The sequence below is a fragment of the Onychostruthus taczanowskii genome, unplaced genomic scaffold (assembly GCF_017590055.1).
Source record: "Onychostruthus taczanowskii isolate IOZ18803 unplaced genomic scaffold, ASM1759005v1 scaffold4, whole genome shotgun sequence".
Lineage (NCBI taxonomy): Eukaryota > Metazoa > Chordata > Aves > Passeriformes > Passeridae > Onychostruthus > Onychostruthus taczanowskii.
This window is the reverse complement of record NW_024501459.1, coordinates 13,731,278-13,750,429: the sequence shown is the minus strand read 5'-3', so window position 1 is coordinate 13,750,429 and position 19,152 is coordinate 13,731,278. Positions and strand designations below refer to the sequence as shown.

Sequence of the window (19,152 nt, the reverse complement as noted above, 5' to 3'; positions counted from 1 at the left end):
CTGGATTTAGGTTTCTATCTAAGCAAAAGTGCACACCTCCAATAGTTATAAGGTATGGAAAATTAAGGTTTGCTGGGCTAGTAGATAGTAGAATTTTTTAGATTGCTTGTTCAAATAAGTACATTATCAATATATACTCGTTTAGTGGGGAGCTTAATATGTTGAGTTTTGTTTTAATATTCTTTGTAGCAGGCTCCAGTCATCTTTCCTAAGTAAAATAGTGCATGTTGAAAGTGATTTCAGGAGATTATCTGTTCAGACCCCTTGTTCCAAGCAGGATAAATGTAGTTGAGGTTGCTCAAGGCCTTTTCCAGTCCCATTTTGGATATCTAAGCTATTGGGGCCCTTAGCTATTGAGGATTCACAGTAACTTATTACTGCAAGTCGGTTTTTCCATTTTGTTGTTTTATGTAATTAAGTTGGGACAGAAAGGTCCATCTAGCTAGGGATGACAGTGCTGAGGAAAACCAATTTGATAGTTACAGAGGGTTGTGTTCTTTGCATGCTGCTAGATGTTAATATGTCATTCACCCATTAATTGTAGCAATCAGATTACCAATCTCCCATCTCTCCTCATCTGTATCTCTCACATTCCAATGTGCATTCTACTTGCCTTTGCAAGCAGACATAAAGCATGTAGCCTGGGTTTTCAGATATTTTGCTCAGTGGGTGGGATAGGGCCACCCTGCTTGTACAGTCATAGGCTTTGCTCCACAAATAGTATGTTGCATTCCTCCATTGGAGTTACTTCTTTTGTTTGGATCCTACTGGGGTTTAAGTCTATGACTTTTCCCACTCTGTGGTTAATATGTATCATCTTGGAGAGTTCTGTTCCTGAAAGAGCTGCTGCTTTTTTTTGAATTGTGCATACTGAAAGTGGTTGGTATTCAAATATGTACAAAAAAATACTTTAAAATTCAGAAATTAGAATGAAAATTAAACAAATTTGGCATTTAAGGAGGAGGAGGGTAAAAAAAAAAGCCTTTATACTTCAGGTATTTGAAAAAAAATGTACCATTTGTGCTTCTGAATTTTGTAATAATCTCCAGTTTTTTGTGACTTGCCATGTTATCAATGCATCATCTATCAGAGCTGCATGGCCAGCACTCCTTGAGAATCAGAAAAGTAAAGTGCTTAATAAAGAGTGTTGCCCTGTTACTGTACAGTCATACTGTTTTTTCTGTAATGCTACTGTGGAGAATCCAGTTAAGGAGATTTAGAAATTGTAGAGGAAAGCACTCAAAATGTCATTAAATCTCTTTAAATGGTTGAGATAAATTACTCTTTAATGAGATCTGCTGTAGGTTATGCAGACAATGGGAGAAAATACTGCATTTTATCTCACTGTATTTCTAGAATGTCCACAGAAGAGTCCTTGATGGCAGTAACTAATGGCGTCTCTTGAGGATTATTTTATACATAAATCAGCTATTTGTGCTCTTGAGAAGTTCCTCTCCAGGATGCAGAATAGAGAAGGCTGCAGACTTGTAGGCTCCTGATAAAATTCTAACAGATTCCTGGTGGCTTCTTGCAAAACTGTCCACAATGAAGAATGGCAAAAAATTTCTCTGTACATTATCATCTGTATTTTACTTTAATCTGTTTCTAGTAAGCAATGAGCACATCTGTCACTGTATAAAGATAGCATTTATTTGTCTGCTGTGTACAGAGATTATTTCACAGGCAAGTTTGCACATGGGAGAATTTTTCATCTGTATTTTTTCTTGCTGGGGAAAAAAAAAGAAGAGAGATGTTATTAAGTGGAATAGACCATTTTTAGGCGATGAAAACCGGAAATCCATAAGATATTAGTGTACTCATCTTCATGAAGTGCTGTGAGATTTTTTTAGTGTAGAGAGCCCTATCGAGTGTGCCATTGTATGGAGGCAGCATGGATGAGGTGAATGCCATTTAGTGAGTGTAATTGCTCATCCACTGTGAATTGTACTGAGCGCTTAGCAAAAAATCTCAGTGTTGCTCAGTCTGTTCAGATGTCATTGCTAATGACATCTATGTGAATAGTACAGGAAAATCTCCTTCAGACCAAACTTAGAAGTTCTCTTGATCCTCTCTGCTAGCTCAGGCTTTGTTCAAATTATCTACGTGCAAGAAAAGGCAGTTCATTTGGTGGTGTGGATCATCTGATTTAAATACATCCTCTTAGTGTGTCCAGCATTTTGCATCTTTTTCTTGGTGCACTCTCAAATGCATCCCCCGTAATTAATTGTCATCTATTTGAATTTAGAATACATAGTAAAATTCAAACAATGCTGTGTTTAGAACCCTATATGATAGTAGCTTTCCTGTGTAAGATCCTGCTGCTCTGTTTGTGGTTTACCATGGCCAGATGCTTTCTGTTTGTGGTTTGTGTGCACGTATGCACATGTTTTTCAGCCCTTGTCCTTGGGATGCTGCATTGAACAGTTCCTGTTTCTGAGGCAGCAAATGTACCAGGTGTCAGATCTCTAGCTTGTAATTCCCGAGGCTTTGTCCTGTCAGAACAATCCGTTCTGTTTATGTCTTCCAGCAGAGCTGGAATTCAAAACTATCTCTTGTTTTGACTTCTCTAAGAATAAAAGTTTCCAAAAGTACAAGTGGAAAATGATGGTATTATTCTCTCTTCATATAAAATGTAGATGGAATTTCAGCATCCACTTGAAGCAGTCAATGGGAAAGTGTGTTGTTGAAGCCAGCAGAGCTCTTAACCATTAATTGCTTGATTATTCAGTTTAGTTCTTCTGCTGGTTCCAAAAGAGTTTGAAATCTTGCACAAAATAATTATTGTCAAGTAATTATACTAAATGTGAGGAAAGTTAATAGGTTCTAATTTTTAAAATCTGTTTAGCTATCTATAAAATTATTTCCTTACGTTCACTTTTGCGTATTTGTTGCTCCCAAAATTCTTATCCCTTTTCATTTGTTCCTAGCAAGCAGGCTTTTCTTACTAATTGCATTTCAAAGGTGACAATGTTAAAAAGTGGTCATACTCAGGATATCAGAGATGGCATGTGGGAGATTAAGTCTCACTTTAATATCACTGGATATTTTCACCCAGCAGATGATGGTAAGTTTTCTCAGGTTACAGCACAGAGATCTTTCACTCCATGAAGCATAGCAGGAAGGTTTATGTTCTTGGATTTTCCCAAAGGTCTATGAGAAAAAAATGACACTTTGTTTATTTAGTACTTTGATTTTGTAGAGTGAAAAATTAGGGAAGTGATGGTTCAAATTTTTTTTGAATGTTAGATCTGTCCTGTGCATCCTTTCTGCTTTTGCTGCCTTTGAAAAGTAGTTTTGTTCTCTAAAATAAAGACTTAAGTATTATTCATTATTAAATACTTGCATGAATAGGTGCAAGGTACTAATTCAGGTTTGGTTTTCACTGAGGAGATAATGAAGAGCTGACCAGTGTTCTTTTTGGGAATATCTCCTGCATTTGGAATTGATTTTTAAATTAACTTACCTAACCAGTAGTAGAACTGGCAGATGTTTTCAGGAGATGCACACTGTTATGCTTTCCTTGACTGAATTAATGAAAACTTTACCTTTAATGTGTTAAATGTTTGGAGCTGGAGAAGTGTGCCAGATGCTTCCTTAGAAGTCTTGCTAATAATGTGATGAACATGTAAAACCTTTACTTGCTATTCAGTGAATGAAGCCTTTTTGTATGTTGAAAGTTTAATCTAAATCCTCCTTCAGACAGAATGTTTTGTGAAATGTTTTTTTCTTTTTTATTATTCATCTGTAGGTTCCTTCAGAGAAATCAGAATCCTTTGCATCCATGTTGAGACGCTCTCCTTTAATTCAGATGGGGCCTGCCAAAGATAAAATTGCCATTGGTCAAATATTCCACGTTGTAGAAGATGATCTTTACATCGATTTTGGTGGCAAGTTTCACTGCGTGTGCAAAAGACCAGAAGTTGATGGAAAGTAAGTAATAAACTTTACGGTAGGTGATTGACATCTGTGAGTGTCATCCTGAAATGCTTAGCTAAAGGGACTTGAACATCTTCTGGACTGACCTTGGATAGTTTGTATGAATTCTGGGGTTTAAACTGTGGAAGTTAATGTATTGTGCAGAATGAAAATCCAGTCATAAACAGATCTGCATACCTCATCATTGTCTGGAATTCAGATTCCTTTACACATTTGCGTTATTGCTACCTATATTATTCCAACTTATGACGAGCAAAGGAAGTTACTGGGTGTTTAGTGACTGAAAAAAGGAAAAAAGTTGTCAAGCACTGTTTATTAAAATACTTGAGAGTTTTGTGGATATGGAACTTCAATCCCATGTTAAGTAGTCTCCTTAGGCAGTAGCTATCTCTGGTAAGCATAGATGCATGAGGTGATATACTGGGGAGTTTACACGTTATTTGTGATAACACTTTTCTTAGCAGATGATCAGTGCTAATGTGATCAGATATTCCATATTGTAGCAGGTGATTTTATATACATTTTGATGTCAAGTTTCACTCTGTCCTGAAGTAGAGCAACTGTGGTGGAACTAAAACAGTTGTACTGGGGAATACTGTAATTAGCGGATAAGAAAGCAATGAATTCTAGTGAAAATAGCATTTATAAGCTTTCTAAACTGTCTTTGGCACCTTATAATTATGTATGTATTCAAGATCCCTTGTCTATTTCATTTGTCTCCAGGTTGCTTTAATACTTGTTTTTTAATACATAGGCAAAACACCATCTTTTTGAATTCATAGCATCAGAATATTTTAGTCCATCTCTTTTCCCTCTGTTTCCCCTAAGAGACGAGGTGCATCTTTGTTAATCTGTTTGCAACATCACTGTTTTTGAAACTTGAAATATGATTCCTGTGATAATCAGTTCTGCAATGGTTGATTTAACAAAAAGAGATTTAACAGAAATAATCACACGTTTGTGTGCAAGTCTGCAATAGTATTTTATCAGAGCATTTTTATAGTCAGCTTCTTTTTTTGACAGGTCTGTGACTTTCAGAGCAAATGTGTTTGATGTCCCAGGATGAACTGAGTCCTTTATGCCCATCCCATTTGGCAGCAGGCAAAGATTTTCCTAGTCTGTTGCTGCTACTGTGGTGATAAAGCCCTTGTTGCTGTTTGCATCTCTTGCTAATTTCAAATCGAGATTAGCTTTGCCTTTCCCAATGCCATTCTTGCATGCCTGAGGAGTGTTTCTGTACTAGTCTCAATCTCTCACCATTCCTTTGCGTTTGTGGTCAAGTTCAGACCAAAATTCCCTGTTCAGCTGCACCAGCCTTCTGCCAGGCCTGCTCGTTCTGCACGTTGGGACAGACCCTGGTGAAGCATTGAGGAGTTTGTCCTTACAGATCTTTGACGTCTTCTGGGCACTTTTCCATGTCAGGACAGCTTCTCTACCCTGAATAACCCAAAGTCTGCTGTCCTGAAGCCTAGATCTGTCTCCTGCCACTTTCCTTTCTCACTTTCTTCAGCATGGAAGCTCTCATTGGTGGTCTCTGCAGCTGAGACTGACATCAGCTATCACATTCCCAAGCACCTCTTATCTTCCTGTGTGTAACATGTCCCGCAGAAAACCTGTCCTACATGGGTTGTCTGGCACCAGGGCACTCGCCCCGATTGCTTGCTCCCCTCCATGTTTGTTCCCACATCAGGACATTTGAAGTGCCCTGTGACAATCAAGGCCTGCAATCCTGAGGTGGCTTCTGGTTGTTTGAATGAAGCTCCATCCACTCTCTCTTTCTGATCACACTGCCCACAGCAGACACCCACCATGAGTCTCTGTTGGTCTTCTCTCCAGTTTTGGCCCATGGCCCTGAACTGCCTCCTTGCATGATTCATAGCAAGGCTCCATGCTCTCATGTCCCTTTCTTGCTTCCACTGTAGCCTCTTTGCCTTGACCCATGTTTGCTTGCACAGGTTTTCCCAGGTTTGGGGAGGGGGCAGCTTTGTGTTTATCTTCAAATCCCTAACTGTAATTCGCTCACCTGGTGAATGCTTAACCCACCACTCGCTGTTTCCTTGTGTGCCGTTACTATTTTGTCCTGGTGGTCTGGAATACTGAGCTGGCAAGACCAAGCTGGGGGAAAGGAATGAAAGACCTCTTCCTTAAAAAGCTCACAGGCAAACAAGCATCTGTCCACTCCTTCCTTGCTCTCATCTTAGCCCCTGTAACTTAGACCTTTCTTTGTGGTGCACGTTGCAGAGGTCCAGGGGAAGATGAGGCCCAGGAGAACTCGTGTTGGAGCAGGTGCTTTGGAGTCAGCTGTCCACTGAACGCTGGGAGCATAAGCCTGGGCCTGAGAAGATCTCAGCCAGTTATATTTTTGGCTGCCTTTTATAATGATAAAAACAAGCAGATCCCTATAAAACTTGTTTATATTTCCTTCTCAGTGCTTTTGAATGGGAATGGAGAGATGGAATTTATTAGCCCTGGGTATTTTTAATGAAGTTACATTTGGTACTAAAGGTGGTAGTTCCCAAAATAGTAGAGACAGCATTTACATATTGAGGATTTAGTGGTAGTGGATATAGTAGTGTTGCTAGTCTGTATTTAAATGACTTATAGCATTCATTTGAGGTGTAGGTGACTGATTCAAATCCCTATTCTCCTCAGTTCAGACCACAAATCTGATTTTTTTCTCAGACTATTTAAGTGTTTAAATGCTATTTGGAAGACCTAATCCTCTAAATAAAAATAATCAAATAAGAAAGCAAATAATTTAAATAATTCTTGCCAACTTTTTCCAATTCATTGTGTTTCTGGAATTGGAATTTCTAAAATGTACCTGAATTTGCAAAAAAATTGCAGTAGCAAGCAATCTTATGCCATTTATGTAAAGAGGTATCTCTTGAGGACATATGCTTTTGATATTTCCTTGATATTTCCTTGGTCATTTGGCTTTTTTCTTACCAGGACTCAACTGTTTTCCTGATATTATAATACAGATTTATTTTTCTTATATGATGTCCTGTGCTGTTTGAAAATGCTGCAGTTTACTCAAAAAGAAACAAAAGGTTCTTGAGTGTAAAACTTGTTCTCTTGAACTGCTCAGTCCTGTTCCTAACAGTTGTGATTTCTTGGAATGTCCAGGTGAAAGACCCTGTAGTGCTACCACCATGTGGCCATAAGAAAGGATTTCACCCTAAAGACTGTCTTGGGTAAAAAAGCAACCGGAAAAAAAAGGTGTCCCTCACTTGGAAATTTTGAAGTAGCTAAATAAATTTTTTCTCCTCAGTTCTACCAAAAGAAATTTCAGCTTTAAAAAAAACCTAAAACACCTAAACCAAAACCCCAAACAAAACACCATAAACTTTAAGGAAAAGAAACCTTAGAACAGTAATGCAAAATTTAAATTGAATAAGCATTTGAAGAACCTTCTAGCTATTTTTGTTTGGTTTTTGTTGATTGTTTTTTTTTGGATCCTTTTTTTTTGGACATCTGTTTCATAGAATTATAGAAAATACAATTTGTTACCAACATTGATGGTATAGAGATTGGAAGAATGCATTGACTTTGTTACAGATCAAATATATTGTTGGTAAAATCTCACTGGAGTCAGGGAAGGATGTATTTGATTATAAATATCAGTAATTTTGTTGTTTGGGTTTTATTTACTGTGTCGGGAGTATTTATTACCCTTATGATTTCAAGATCTCACGTAGTATGTGCTGTACTTATTAAATATATACTACAATTAGTAAATAAGTTTCTTGATACAGTCTGATTTAAATGCTCTATTAAATTTGCATTTTATACCAACAGCACAGTAATTCTGTTAAATATCCAAAGTTTATACAAATGAGAAAGGGTCTGTAGTAAAGTAAGATTCCTTTTCAGTAATGGGAAGAAAATATATTTTTTTCTCTCTTTTAATATGCAGAGGAATTGAAGTCCTAAAGAAGAACGTTTCTGTCTTACATCTCCAAATAAGCAACAACTTAATCCATGACAAAAAGGTGCTGTTAAAACCTGCTTCTGTCATTATCAGATGGAATTCCTGAGAAGCAGAAAATATGGGAAGGGATTGTGCTGACACTGCCTCTTGCATGGTCTGCACCTGTACTGTTAATGACCAATTCCCATCAAAAGCACAATGGCTTTCAGCAATTTTCTAAAATGTGGAATTGTAGGACCAGCTTCCAAAGAGGATTAAACTGCACCTCTCCATGCCAGTGTAATGAAGCTTTATTTTCAAAGACTGCTGTAACCCTCCAGCAACTCCAGTATTATCAGGCTGTAGGATCAGAAAGACACTTCCTTTATGCTTGAGTATGCAGCTGGTGCAGGGATTTCCAGTATATCCTGTGGCAATTTTACTTGACACCTTTTATACAGTGCATATTTGCCAAACTTAAATAGCAGAGAAGGGAGAAATCATTTGATGCCGGTTGTGATTTAGAACATGACAGCTTAATGAGCACCTTAAAATATTACCTAATAATGTTTCTGCAAATTGTATCAAAATATTTACTCTGTTTGAATGACTGCCAGGGTGAATTTTATTTGGGAAACATTTTAAATTCTTCTCTTTTTGTTCTATTTTTAAAATATTTTATAGATAAGGTCAGAATGGAATCCGGTTTAAACTAATCTGGTTTCTTAGATTAGGTAACGTGAATAAGGCTGGTTGTTTTCTAGCACATTCATTTTATTAAGACAGTCTTAAATTTATGTTGCAAGTAACAGGGGAAACTGTTTAAAAGATCTTGTAAGATTAAAAAATCAATTTTCTGAGAGAAGAAAAAGAGGTGCATGAAGAGAGACACTCTTCATGGGAAAGGATTTGAGTAAGACACTGTTTGGTTTAGTTCCAGTTTGTGTATTAAAGAGAGTCACCATGTGTTAAGCTGGAGGGTAAGTTTGGAGTTCCCTACTCTGTTTTGATGCCATGTGAGTGTGCTTTTTGAACGAGTGCATCTCAGCCAGAACGAGCTGCCTCACACAAAGCACCCTGCTCTCGGTGCAGCAGGGACCCTCGTACAAGGGGACATGTCAGTGTCTGGTTGAGTCCTTGCTTGCTGAACCCTCCTTGCCCTGACTGTTCTGTCTGCAGTGGTGCAGCGTTACTGTGAAAAGGTTTAGAGAGAGATGTTGGAAACATAACTTTCTAACTCTTTCCTTTAACATATGTAATGACCAAAAAACTGGCAGAAGGCTGTACTGATTGACAGACTTAGCATTCAGCTCCCATTCCCAAGGCATTTGCTCCTTCTTTGCCAGGGGAATCACAGGCATCAAATCCATGTTTAACCATGTTTACTCCCTAGAGTATATATTTATTCCCTGTCCTGTACTGTTGCTGACTAGAGTGGTGCTGGTCTGCCAGCCTGGCACATCCTTTGGCTTTCAAGCTTTGAATGTTGATGGAACTATTACTGCTTTTTAAAAAAAAAAAAAAAGCAATTAATGTGATACATAAAGAAAACATAACTTGCTGCAGTAATGCTATGTTTAGTTTTACATGTTTGTTTTTACAGTGGTCTACTTCCTTTTTGCTGTCTGTTGCCAGCAAAATAGCACTTATCTGTAATATGTAATTCTCAGCAGGAAAGAAGGAAATTGCTAACCAGCAGTGTAAATAATACAGTAAATGATGCTTTTGCAAGTACCATTTTCAAACTTACGCCGATGCAGAAAGAACAGGTCATGTGAAAGAGACTGGCAACCTATAGAAATGTAGTGATTTCTTTAAAATTATTTATGTGTGTTGAAGTTACTAATAAAAGCAGAGGATGCTGCATTGGTGTGGAAAATCACTTTTGATTTCTGTGATGTTGTTTAGAAAAACAGGTCCACTGAGAAATGTGGGATTTTTAATTGCTAGTTTTGGTATGTGAGGGGAATGAACACAGTTCTGACAGTTATCTCATTCTGTTTAGGTGTTCAGATTATTGCTGTTAGCTCATTGGCATTAAGTCAGTGGTTTCTTCCTTTCTCTGCATCCCTTTTGTTGTAGTTTTCATTCCCAACAGATCAGTCTTTTTCTTACAGGTTTGTCTATTAGTATACACACTGTAAAAAAAATCTTACAAGAAGACTGAGAGAATGTGTAAGTACTCTGCCATGGTTTAGGAACTGCACTCCCCAGTTTAGTGACCCCTTGCCCCAAGACTCTCTCAAACCAGATGCCTCTTGCTTGCTCTCCACTCTTTCCTCCCTCTCCACTTCTTGCTCTCGGGATAGAGTTGAAAAAAAGGTGAAAACTAAGGGTTGAGATAAGAGCAATTTACTGGAAGTAGCAGTGAGATAAGAACACCAACAGTAACAGCAACAATATTAGTAACAAAACTGTACAAAAATGGGTGGTTTATATGCAGATGCTCACTGAGGATCCCATGACAGGGTTTCCCCCTCCTGCTATGATTTTTCTTGACCAAGCCATGCCCTTCTTCCTGGAAGCGAGAATCCCATAACTCCACCTCTGGCAGTGATGTGTGGTGGTGTAGAATAACAACCTAGACAAGCCCTCATGGCTCCAGGCTCTGCTCCCTGACAGCTACTGTGAAAATTTTGTCTTGTCTCCTGCAGGAAATGCATTTCCTCTCTTCCTCCCTCCCTCATTCATGTGCTCCATTGGTAACTATTTACACCTGATCCAGGCTCATTCTCAGTATTCTTTTTTTCAATACTGACTGTTAATATATATTTCCAATATAAATATAATGTAGTTGCATTTCTAATTAATTACAATTTTGTATTGCTGTATCTATTATGCAAGTTAGTTAGTCTTTTTTCAGCTTGCAAATTATTGCTCAGCTTTATACCAATACTTTACTACCAATGCTACTGAATGTTAGAATTTACAGTTCTGTTGTGTGTTTTTAAGCAGTTGCCATGTTTTAGAGGTTGCTGCACTTCAGCAGTATATGATATGTTCCTTCTACTATGTTCCTTCTAACATTTTTGGAAAGTTTTCAAAATAATTTTTGCTCATTTATGCATAATTAAAGCAGAAATTACAAAACTTATTAAAATACCTGGTATTATAATTTATTTAGTCAACATGACCACTTACCTGGTCTTTCCTACAAAGTTGTCTTTATTCTTTTGTCACCAGATTTTTTTATGTTGCTTTGTTTTTTCATTTGTTTGGAAATATTTCTTGCCTATTAAAAAACAAAAAGTACTGACATAAGTAAGCAACTTGGGAGAATCTGTAAGTCTCTGTGACAGAGATTTCTTTTATGCCTATAAGGTCAAATGGTTTACGTCTATCAGTGCCATGATGCTGATATTTGTAACACTAAATGGCTATCTGAAATCAAAGCAGTTTTTGTACTTTCCTGGTCCTTCTTCCAAGTTCTCCTACCTATCAGGTAAGCATCTTGTTATTAGAGGACAAAATTCCTCTGCATTTTGAAAGATGAACTTAGACTATGTTATAATTTCTGAATTGTTAAATAATTATGAGCTGTTCACATTTGCTGAAGTATAAAATGAATAGTCCACACACACTTTCCTGAATCTCTTCCAGTTTGTATCTTTTGTGGAAAACATAACCAGACAGCCGGTCTCCACATTGTGAAAACCAGTCTCTTTCTGTGATGAAAATTACGAGAATGTCATGTTGAAATTCTCTGTGGACCAAGGTGGTTTTCACTAGTCATCAGCAAACTTGGGTTTTGGCACTCTGGTCAGCCTTTGGTCTCCAACTATGCCCAAATACCAGGGAGAAATGGTAAGCAGGACTGATGATGTTGTCCTGTTCCCACATACCAACACTGCAACTTAAAAAGGAAGCCTTATTATTTATATTGAAGAGGACTAAATTCGAGGAGGTGGCAGGAGCTGCCTTTTCTACAAAGCTTCCATATAGTGCAATTCACCATCGCTCCGAGCCCAAACAATGCACGTGGTGCCACTCTGTCTGCTGTCGAACAATTTCAGCTTGCTGTTTTAAAAACAGGCACGAAGAATAGCTCTGTGATTGCAAACTTGGTCAGTGTGCTGCAGCAAATAGCCTCTAACTTATTTATAGCAGCATGCATTTTGGAAATTATAGCATTTTTATCCCCTATGGACACAGCTTATTATTTGCTTGGTTACTTTACAATTGTGACTGTTTTTGCCACCCATTGTATATCATTCTTCAGTGGTTATTTTCAACCACAAATGGAGGTGTTGGCTTTGTGCAGTTCTGTAATACACAGGACAGTGCTTCCAAAGTTCCTGGAGCCCAAAGTCTGTAAACATTTTTTTTTTGGACTACACTATTAGTTTTTCCTCCTAGAGAGGTACTTCAGAGTTTAGTTAATGTAATGATATCATGGGACAGGTGTTGGTTTTGGTTTTCAACAGTACAACTAGTCCATATTAATGAGGCACCCTAGGCAGCATTTGATACAGAAAATACAACACAGACCTAGGAATATTGCCACAGCAGTGCACATGAGCTTGCTAATCAATTTTTATCCTTAGCTTTTGCTTCTATCATTAGTTTAAAGTAGCAGTGATTTATGAGATTCAATGACCTTTGTAAGAAAAACTCTCACAAAACTAGTAGCATTTTTTGATAAAAAAAGTTTTACCAGTTCTGTTTTCCCAGGGCATTGTGATAAATGAGAGATGGAATATGCTGTGTAAAATGTCTTGGGAGAACAAAGCAGACCATAGGTGGCCTGGAGCTTTTTTGGCAATGTCAAAGTCTGTAAATACCCTTTAAGCCACACATTTTCTCATATGTGGACGTGCACACATACACAATAGAAAAAAAAGTCTTGGGAAGCTTATTCCTGCACTGGAAGGCTTCAGTGTTGTCTGTAGGAGATGAGTAGTTAAACTTTCTCTTTTCCCCTAATCCAGGTGCTAGCTGTCAAGAACTGCAGAAACTAGAATTATAAACTCATGACTTGGCAGAAGAATTAAAATTGTTTCTAGTATTTTGTTCAGAGATTGATGAGAATAAATTACTTGAATCTCTGTGTGCAGCATATTAGGAATTTTCCCCCCTCACCTTTGAGAAAGCCTTGCTGTTAGCACACAATTTCACTTAAATACCTCTAGTAAAGTATAATTAATTTTCTCAATAGCTAGACAAGGTTCACAGACTCCCAGCCAGTCCAGATGCAGAAGATTATGGATTTTATTGAAAACTCTTAAAATGCTCTCCAGCATATTTCACTCATCACAGTAGCTCTGGGTGAAGTGGGTGGCTCCTGCCAGTTATAAAAACGTGGTACTTTTTAGGGGTACAGGCAACTGTGCTTGACTAAACCACAGAGCAAGCTGCAGATGTTTATGGCTTAAAGTCTGGTCAGTTTGACCTGTACCTTGTAACAGAAGTAAGGGTTAGATGAAAAAACAGTCCAGGTTATTGTAGCAGTATAACTGCTTTTATTAGCTTGGGTGTAACTGTGCACTAAACCCTCTTGCCAGCATAGTGAGTTGAGCTGCAGTGCTGTGCTGATGTGGCCTTTGATTTCATTTTGGGAGACAAGCTTGGCCTAAACTGGCTCACGTGCTCTGCATGGCAATCCTCTGAGAGGCGAAGACTTGCCCAGAGACAGAAGCTATTTAGTTTCTAGGTTGAGAAACTGAATTAATGATGTTTGGGACCAAATGTGAATTATAAGACTTCATACAACAAAGATCTTACTCAGGAAAATTAATGCTATCATATAACCATGGAGTGGTAATTATTCACCCCTCTGGAAGAGTTTCAGTAAGTGAGTCTGAGCAGGGAATTAACACAGCTAGGGAAACACTGCAGGTAATATATATCAACCTCAAGCTCTTAGAAGGCATGAGTCAAGGCTCCACAAATAATGATTTTAATGGTTTTTTTTATTTTATTTTTGGTTTGTGTCTTCTGCATTATTTCGTTTTTGGGTTCACATAATTTTTTTTAATTTGTCAGATTAGGAATTTTTAATTAAACTTAACTTTTTTGAAAATGGCAATTGATCTTCTGTAACAAATAAAATTGTTGATATTAGTAAAGCTGGAGATGAACAGAATTATTTCACTGATAATTCTTCTCAATTCTGCTATATAGTATGAAGATGACTCAGGCTGGAGGCTAGTACCTAGCCATGTACCCCAGGGGTCAATAATGGGTCCAGTCCTGTTTAACATCTTCATTCGTGACTTCAATGGTGGGATGAGAATGTACCTTCAGCAAGTTTGCACAGACTGCAAAACTTGGAGGGGTTGTTACACAGGGCGGTTGTGCTGCCATGCAGAGCGACCTCAACAGACTGGAAAAATGGTGTGAGGGATCTTCATCAAGTTCAGCAAGAGAAGTGTGAAGTCCTTCCCCTGGGAAGGTACAACCCCAGGCGCCAGTTCATACTGGGGCCACCGGGATGCAAAGCAGCTTGCCAGAAAAGGCCTGTGGCATCCTGGTGGACATCCAAGTTAAACATGAGGCAGCAGTTTCTTTGTGGCAAAGAAACTGAACAGTGTCCTGGGCTGCATTAGACAAGCAGGTGGCAGGATGCAGTCCTTCTTCACTTAGCCCTGGTGAGGCCAGACCTGAAGAGCTGTGTCCAGTGGTTCAAGAGACAGTGCAGTGAAGGGCCCCTAAGATGCTGAAGGAACAAGAGCATCTCTTTGATCAGCAAAGGCTGAGAGAGCTGGGGCTGTTCAGCCTGAAGAAGAGAAGGCTCAGAGGGATTTCATCCATGTGTAGAAATACCTCAAGTGAGTGGGCAGAGAGTGCAGAGCCAGGCTCTTACCCACAGTGCCCAGTGACGGGCCCAGGGGCAGTGGGCACACACCAGCACACAGGAGGTTCCTTCTGAACATCAGGAAAGAGCTTTTTACCGTGAGGGTGACTGAGCACTGACACAGGTTACCCAGGGAGGTTGTGGAGTCTCTAGTCTTGGAGATACTTAAAAGCTGTCTCTGGCCATTCATCATTTATTTAGTCACATATTTTTATTTGAAGTCATCAGTTGGTACAGAGGGATGGTTGAGCAGAGGGAGGAGTGGGTGTTTACTGCAGCTTGGAATAGGCCCAAAAGACTGATAAAATTAATTCTGTTACTCCTACACACCAAACCCATGACAGATGCTTTTCTTCCCCTGATGCTTTCTGTAACTCCTTGTCAGCCTGTTTAGATGCTGTTATCCAACCAGGGCACAAAACCAGGTAAATTCCTACAAAGTAAGGTAAGGCTTTTAAGGCTGTGTGTTGCCAGACTGTGTAGGGGATTTGGCTGCTTTGCTGCTACTAGGCAGCACAGCAATTCTGAATTAAAAAATGCATGGTGTTTAGAGGCAAAAATAAATAACATTTTATTACATGTCTGTGATTTAAGACTAAATTATTCTCCTTTTCTGCTCCCTAATATGCTAACAAAACCCACAGTCTTGCGTCTTGTCTTTTCACATGCACTTGTGTGGAGCGAGGACAGGAATAGCAAATGAGTATAATTTTTGTACCCAATGTTTTGGAGCAAGAAGCAGAGACAATAGTACTAAAGTAACACTTAGGTTGTATGTATATACCCTTACTGAGTAAGGAGCATCTGATAATGCTGACAACCCTGCTGTTGTGACTGCTTGCCTGACTTTTCTTAAAAAAAGATAGAGTGTTCAAGATAGAATTTAAAATTCTAGGCAGGTATTGCTGTTGTGCTGGAAGAACTGCAGTGTAAGTAAAGACCCATATATTTAAAAAGAAAAAAGGGGGTTTGAGAAAGTGTTCTAAGAGTATTCAGTAGCTGTTAAAACTTGCCTTAATAGATTTTGGAGTCTGTGTGTGGTCACTGCTGCCATGGCTCTGTCAGCATTTTGGGCACGATAGCAGCCAAACAGGGATGCAGATGTCTTTGCTTTGTGAACTTGCTGAATGTAGCTGTGATTTATGGACACTGAAATGTGAAGTATGATGAGAACCAATCATGGAGCATTTTTTTAATACAACACCAAAGCTCTTTTTCCTTCTGTGATAGCTGTCAAGAAAGGCAAATTTTCTGTTTTCCTGTCTTAGCATTTAACAATTTTTTTTTTTTTTTTTTTGCCTAAAGAACTTAAAATCCAGTCCCAGCTTGGGTGAGAAATAACAACAGCCCCCCAATTCTTTAAATACTGAAGGGATTGTTCTGAAAAATACTGAAGCTATATTTTGAATAATCTGCTTTGAGACTTGGCAGGCTCTGATCACATGGAAAAGTACACATAATGTGGTCACACTGTATGAGCATGTACCCATTTAACGAAGAAACTGAGATATTACTCTAAAGGCAGAGAAGTAACCATTGGGTACAAGAAAAAATGCCAATCATTTATTAGTGTTTGGTGACTTTTTGTTAGTAGGGTAACAGGAAAAAGGCTTAAGCAATTTTTCTTTGATTAATGATCTTACTAGAAGAAATGAAGGATTGTGTACATGTCGTCTGAAACTTCATGTTCTTTATTTTCCGAGTAGTTAGCAGGCCTTGCAAAAGCAGTGACATCTTACTGAATGAGTTTCATGATTCCTATAAAACTATGTACAGCATTTCTTTATGGAAATGCTCAACATGCATGTTTAACCTGTCTGAAATCTTCTGGATGTAATGGAGCATTAGTTTAAATATTTAAATTTTTTTAAAATTATAATCTGCAATGTGAAAACCCTATCAGAGTTTTCAGGTCTTTTCCATACATCATAAGGAATTGTAAGTAGCATATGAGTTTAATTTATCTGCAATTTGTACTCATTAACTTCAAGTATTAACGTAGAGATCCTAATCTCAGTGGTAATTATAAGTTGATTGCTAATCTGTCCTTTCACTTGGAGAGTTCAGTTACTTATTTTCCCATGACTTTATATATTTGAAGTTTTAATCTTTCAGATCAAGTAGTGCCTGTGCCACCTCACTCATCTTTGGGTCGCTGGTGCCAGACCAGCCTATTACCACCTAAGTACGAGATTTTGTTTCCCCTGAAGCCTTTCAAGACTGTTCTTGGCAGCTGGCTTGACAGAGCTGCTGGAGACGAGACTGAAACGCGCTCTGCTTCCTCCAGACACAGCTCAGTAAACAAGCTGTGATCCTCTGCTTGGCAGGAGGCAGAGCTGCTGCTGCTGCCAGCCTGGGAGGGGATGCAGAGCAGCACTGATGCGTGGCAGCAAATACAATATCCTTTTCTGGGACTTTGACTTGAATAAGGCATTGCTGTAATGCGGCGGTTTGTGAAATACTTGCCTGCTTCTGCGAGATTTATTATTAGGAGTATGCTTAGCTTGGGTCTGAAGTACACACCAGTGGTGCACTAGCTAAAACTAAATTATAGTAGCTTCTGCGAGATTTATTATTAGGAGTATGCTTAGCTTGGGTCTGAAGTACACACCAGTGGTGCACTTAGCCAAAACTAAATTATAGTGAGTGGAAAGGAATAATGTATGGTAAGAGTAGATTAGGCTAACATGCTAAGCAGTGATTTAGGCTTAAAAAAACAAAAATGGAGAAAGGAAGTCGGAGGGGATTTATTATAGAATCATGTAATGGTTTGTGTTGGAAGGATCATTAAAGATCCTATAGTTTGAACCCACCCACCATGAGCAGGGACACCTTTCCCTAGACCAGGCTGCTCAGAGCCCCATCCAGCTGGGCCTTGAAGGGATGAGGCATACCTTCAGGGATGGGGCATCCATAGCTTCTCTGGGCAACCTGGTCCAGTATTTCACCATCCTGTGATTATTCTGTGACCTTCCTCTGATCTCAGTCCAACAGGTCCACGTCCTTCTTGTGTTTTGGGCCCAAGAGCTGTGTGCAGTACTCCATGTGGGAGTTTCAGGAGGGCAGAGTAGAGGGGCAGAATCAGCTCCCTTGGCCCGCTGGTCACACTGCTTTTGATGCAGCCCAGAGCACAGCTGGCTTTCTGGGCTGCAAGTCACATTGCTGGATCATGTTGAGTGTCTTGTCCACCAATACTCCCCCCTCAGGGCTGCTCTCAATCCATTTTCTGCCCAGCTGGTTCTTATGCTTGGAATTGCCCAGACCATGTGCAGGACTTTGCACTTGGCCTTGTTGGCCTTTGTGTTGCTCTCGTGGGCTTATCTCTTGAGCTTGTCAAGGTCTCCCTGGATGGCATCCAGTGTGTTGACTGCACTGCACAGCTTGGATTCATTGGAAAACTTGCTGAGGGTGCACTGCTTTCACCCTCTGTAAGCTTCCTTTTTGTGTTTGAGTTTGTCCAGGAGCTCCTTGGTCATGCACTTAGGCCTTCTGGTGTTTTTGCCTAAATTCTTCTTAGTGATCCTTGAGAATTAACCAGTTTGCTTAAGCTTCTCTTCCCCCTAGGGGTTTATCCCAAGGTTCTTTCCAAGCAGATCCCTGAACAGGCCAAAGTCAGCTCTCTGAAGTCCAGGGTAGTGAGCTTGCTGTGAGCCCTTCCCACTGCCCTAAGGACCTTGAACTTCACCATTTTATGGCCACTGCAGCTCAGGCTGCCCTTGGGTTCATATTACCCACAAGCCTCTCCAGCACAGCCCCTTGGGAATGATTTGGATTGTTCAGCCTGGAAAAGAGAAGGCTTTAGGGTGACTGAATTGCAGCCTTCCAGTACCTGAAGGGAACTTACAGGAAAGGTGGGGCGAGACTATTTTCAAGAGTATGTAGTGACACGACAACGGGGAATATGTTCAAATTGAAAGAGAGTAGATTTAGATTAGATATCAGGAGAAATTCTGCATTGTGAAGGTGGTAAGGCACTGAGGTGGTGAGGCACAACTGAGGTTGCCCAGGAAAGTTGTGTATGCTCCATGCCTGGAAGCATTCAAGGACAGATTGGATGGGCCTCTGAGCAACCTGGTCTAGTTGAAGATGTCCCTGCCTATGGCACAGGGCTGGAACGAACTGATCTTTAATGTCCCTTCCAACCCAAGCCATTCCATGATTCTGTGACCTCTCCTCTTTGGCTCCTCTTTGTTGATGGACATCACCATCAGCACATTGCAGGAGCCTCCTGGATTGTTTTATCCCTGCTGTGCCTGTCCCTCCGGCAGGTGTTGGGGTGGTTGAAGTCCCCCAAGAGGGTCAGAGATTGTGAATGTTGCATCTGCTTGGTGTTCCTGATCAGGTGACCTGTAGTAGGCTATAATGTCACATGTCCCTGCTGTCAGTTTAATCCTCACCCACAAGCTCTTGGTCTGCTCCTCATCCCTTACCATTTAAAATTGGTAGAGTTTGTCTCCATTTTTTTCACATCATAGATCAAATTTGAAAGGGCTTTCTCTGAGAATTTTCC

At 39.5% G+C, this 19,152-nt stretch overlaps 1 protein-coding gene across 1 annotated transcript in view; it reads left to right on the top strand.

Moving 5' to 3' along the window:
• The window catches only part of TPD52 (tumor protein D52), a 122,609-nt gene that overhangs the window by 55,922 nt on the left and 47,535 nt on the right, over window positions 1–19,152 (top strand). Inside the window, exon 6 of the mRNA XM_041412955.1 lies at window positions 3,749–3,930. Coding sequence (XP_041268889.1) covers window positions 3,749–3,930 — 182 coding nt within the window. The remainder of the gene's footprint in view (window positions 1–3,748; window positions 3,931–19,152) is intronic.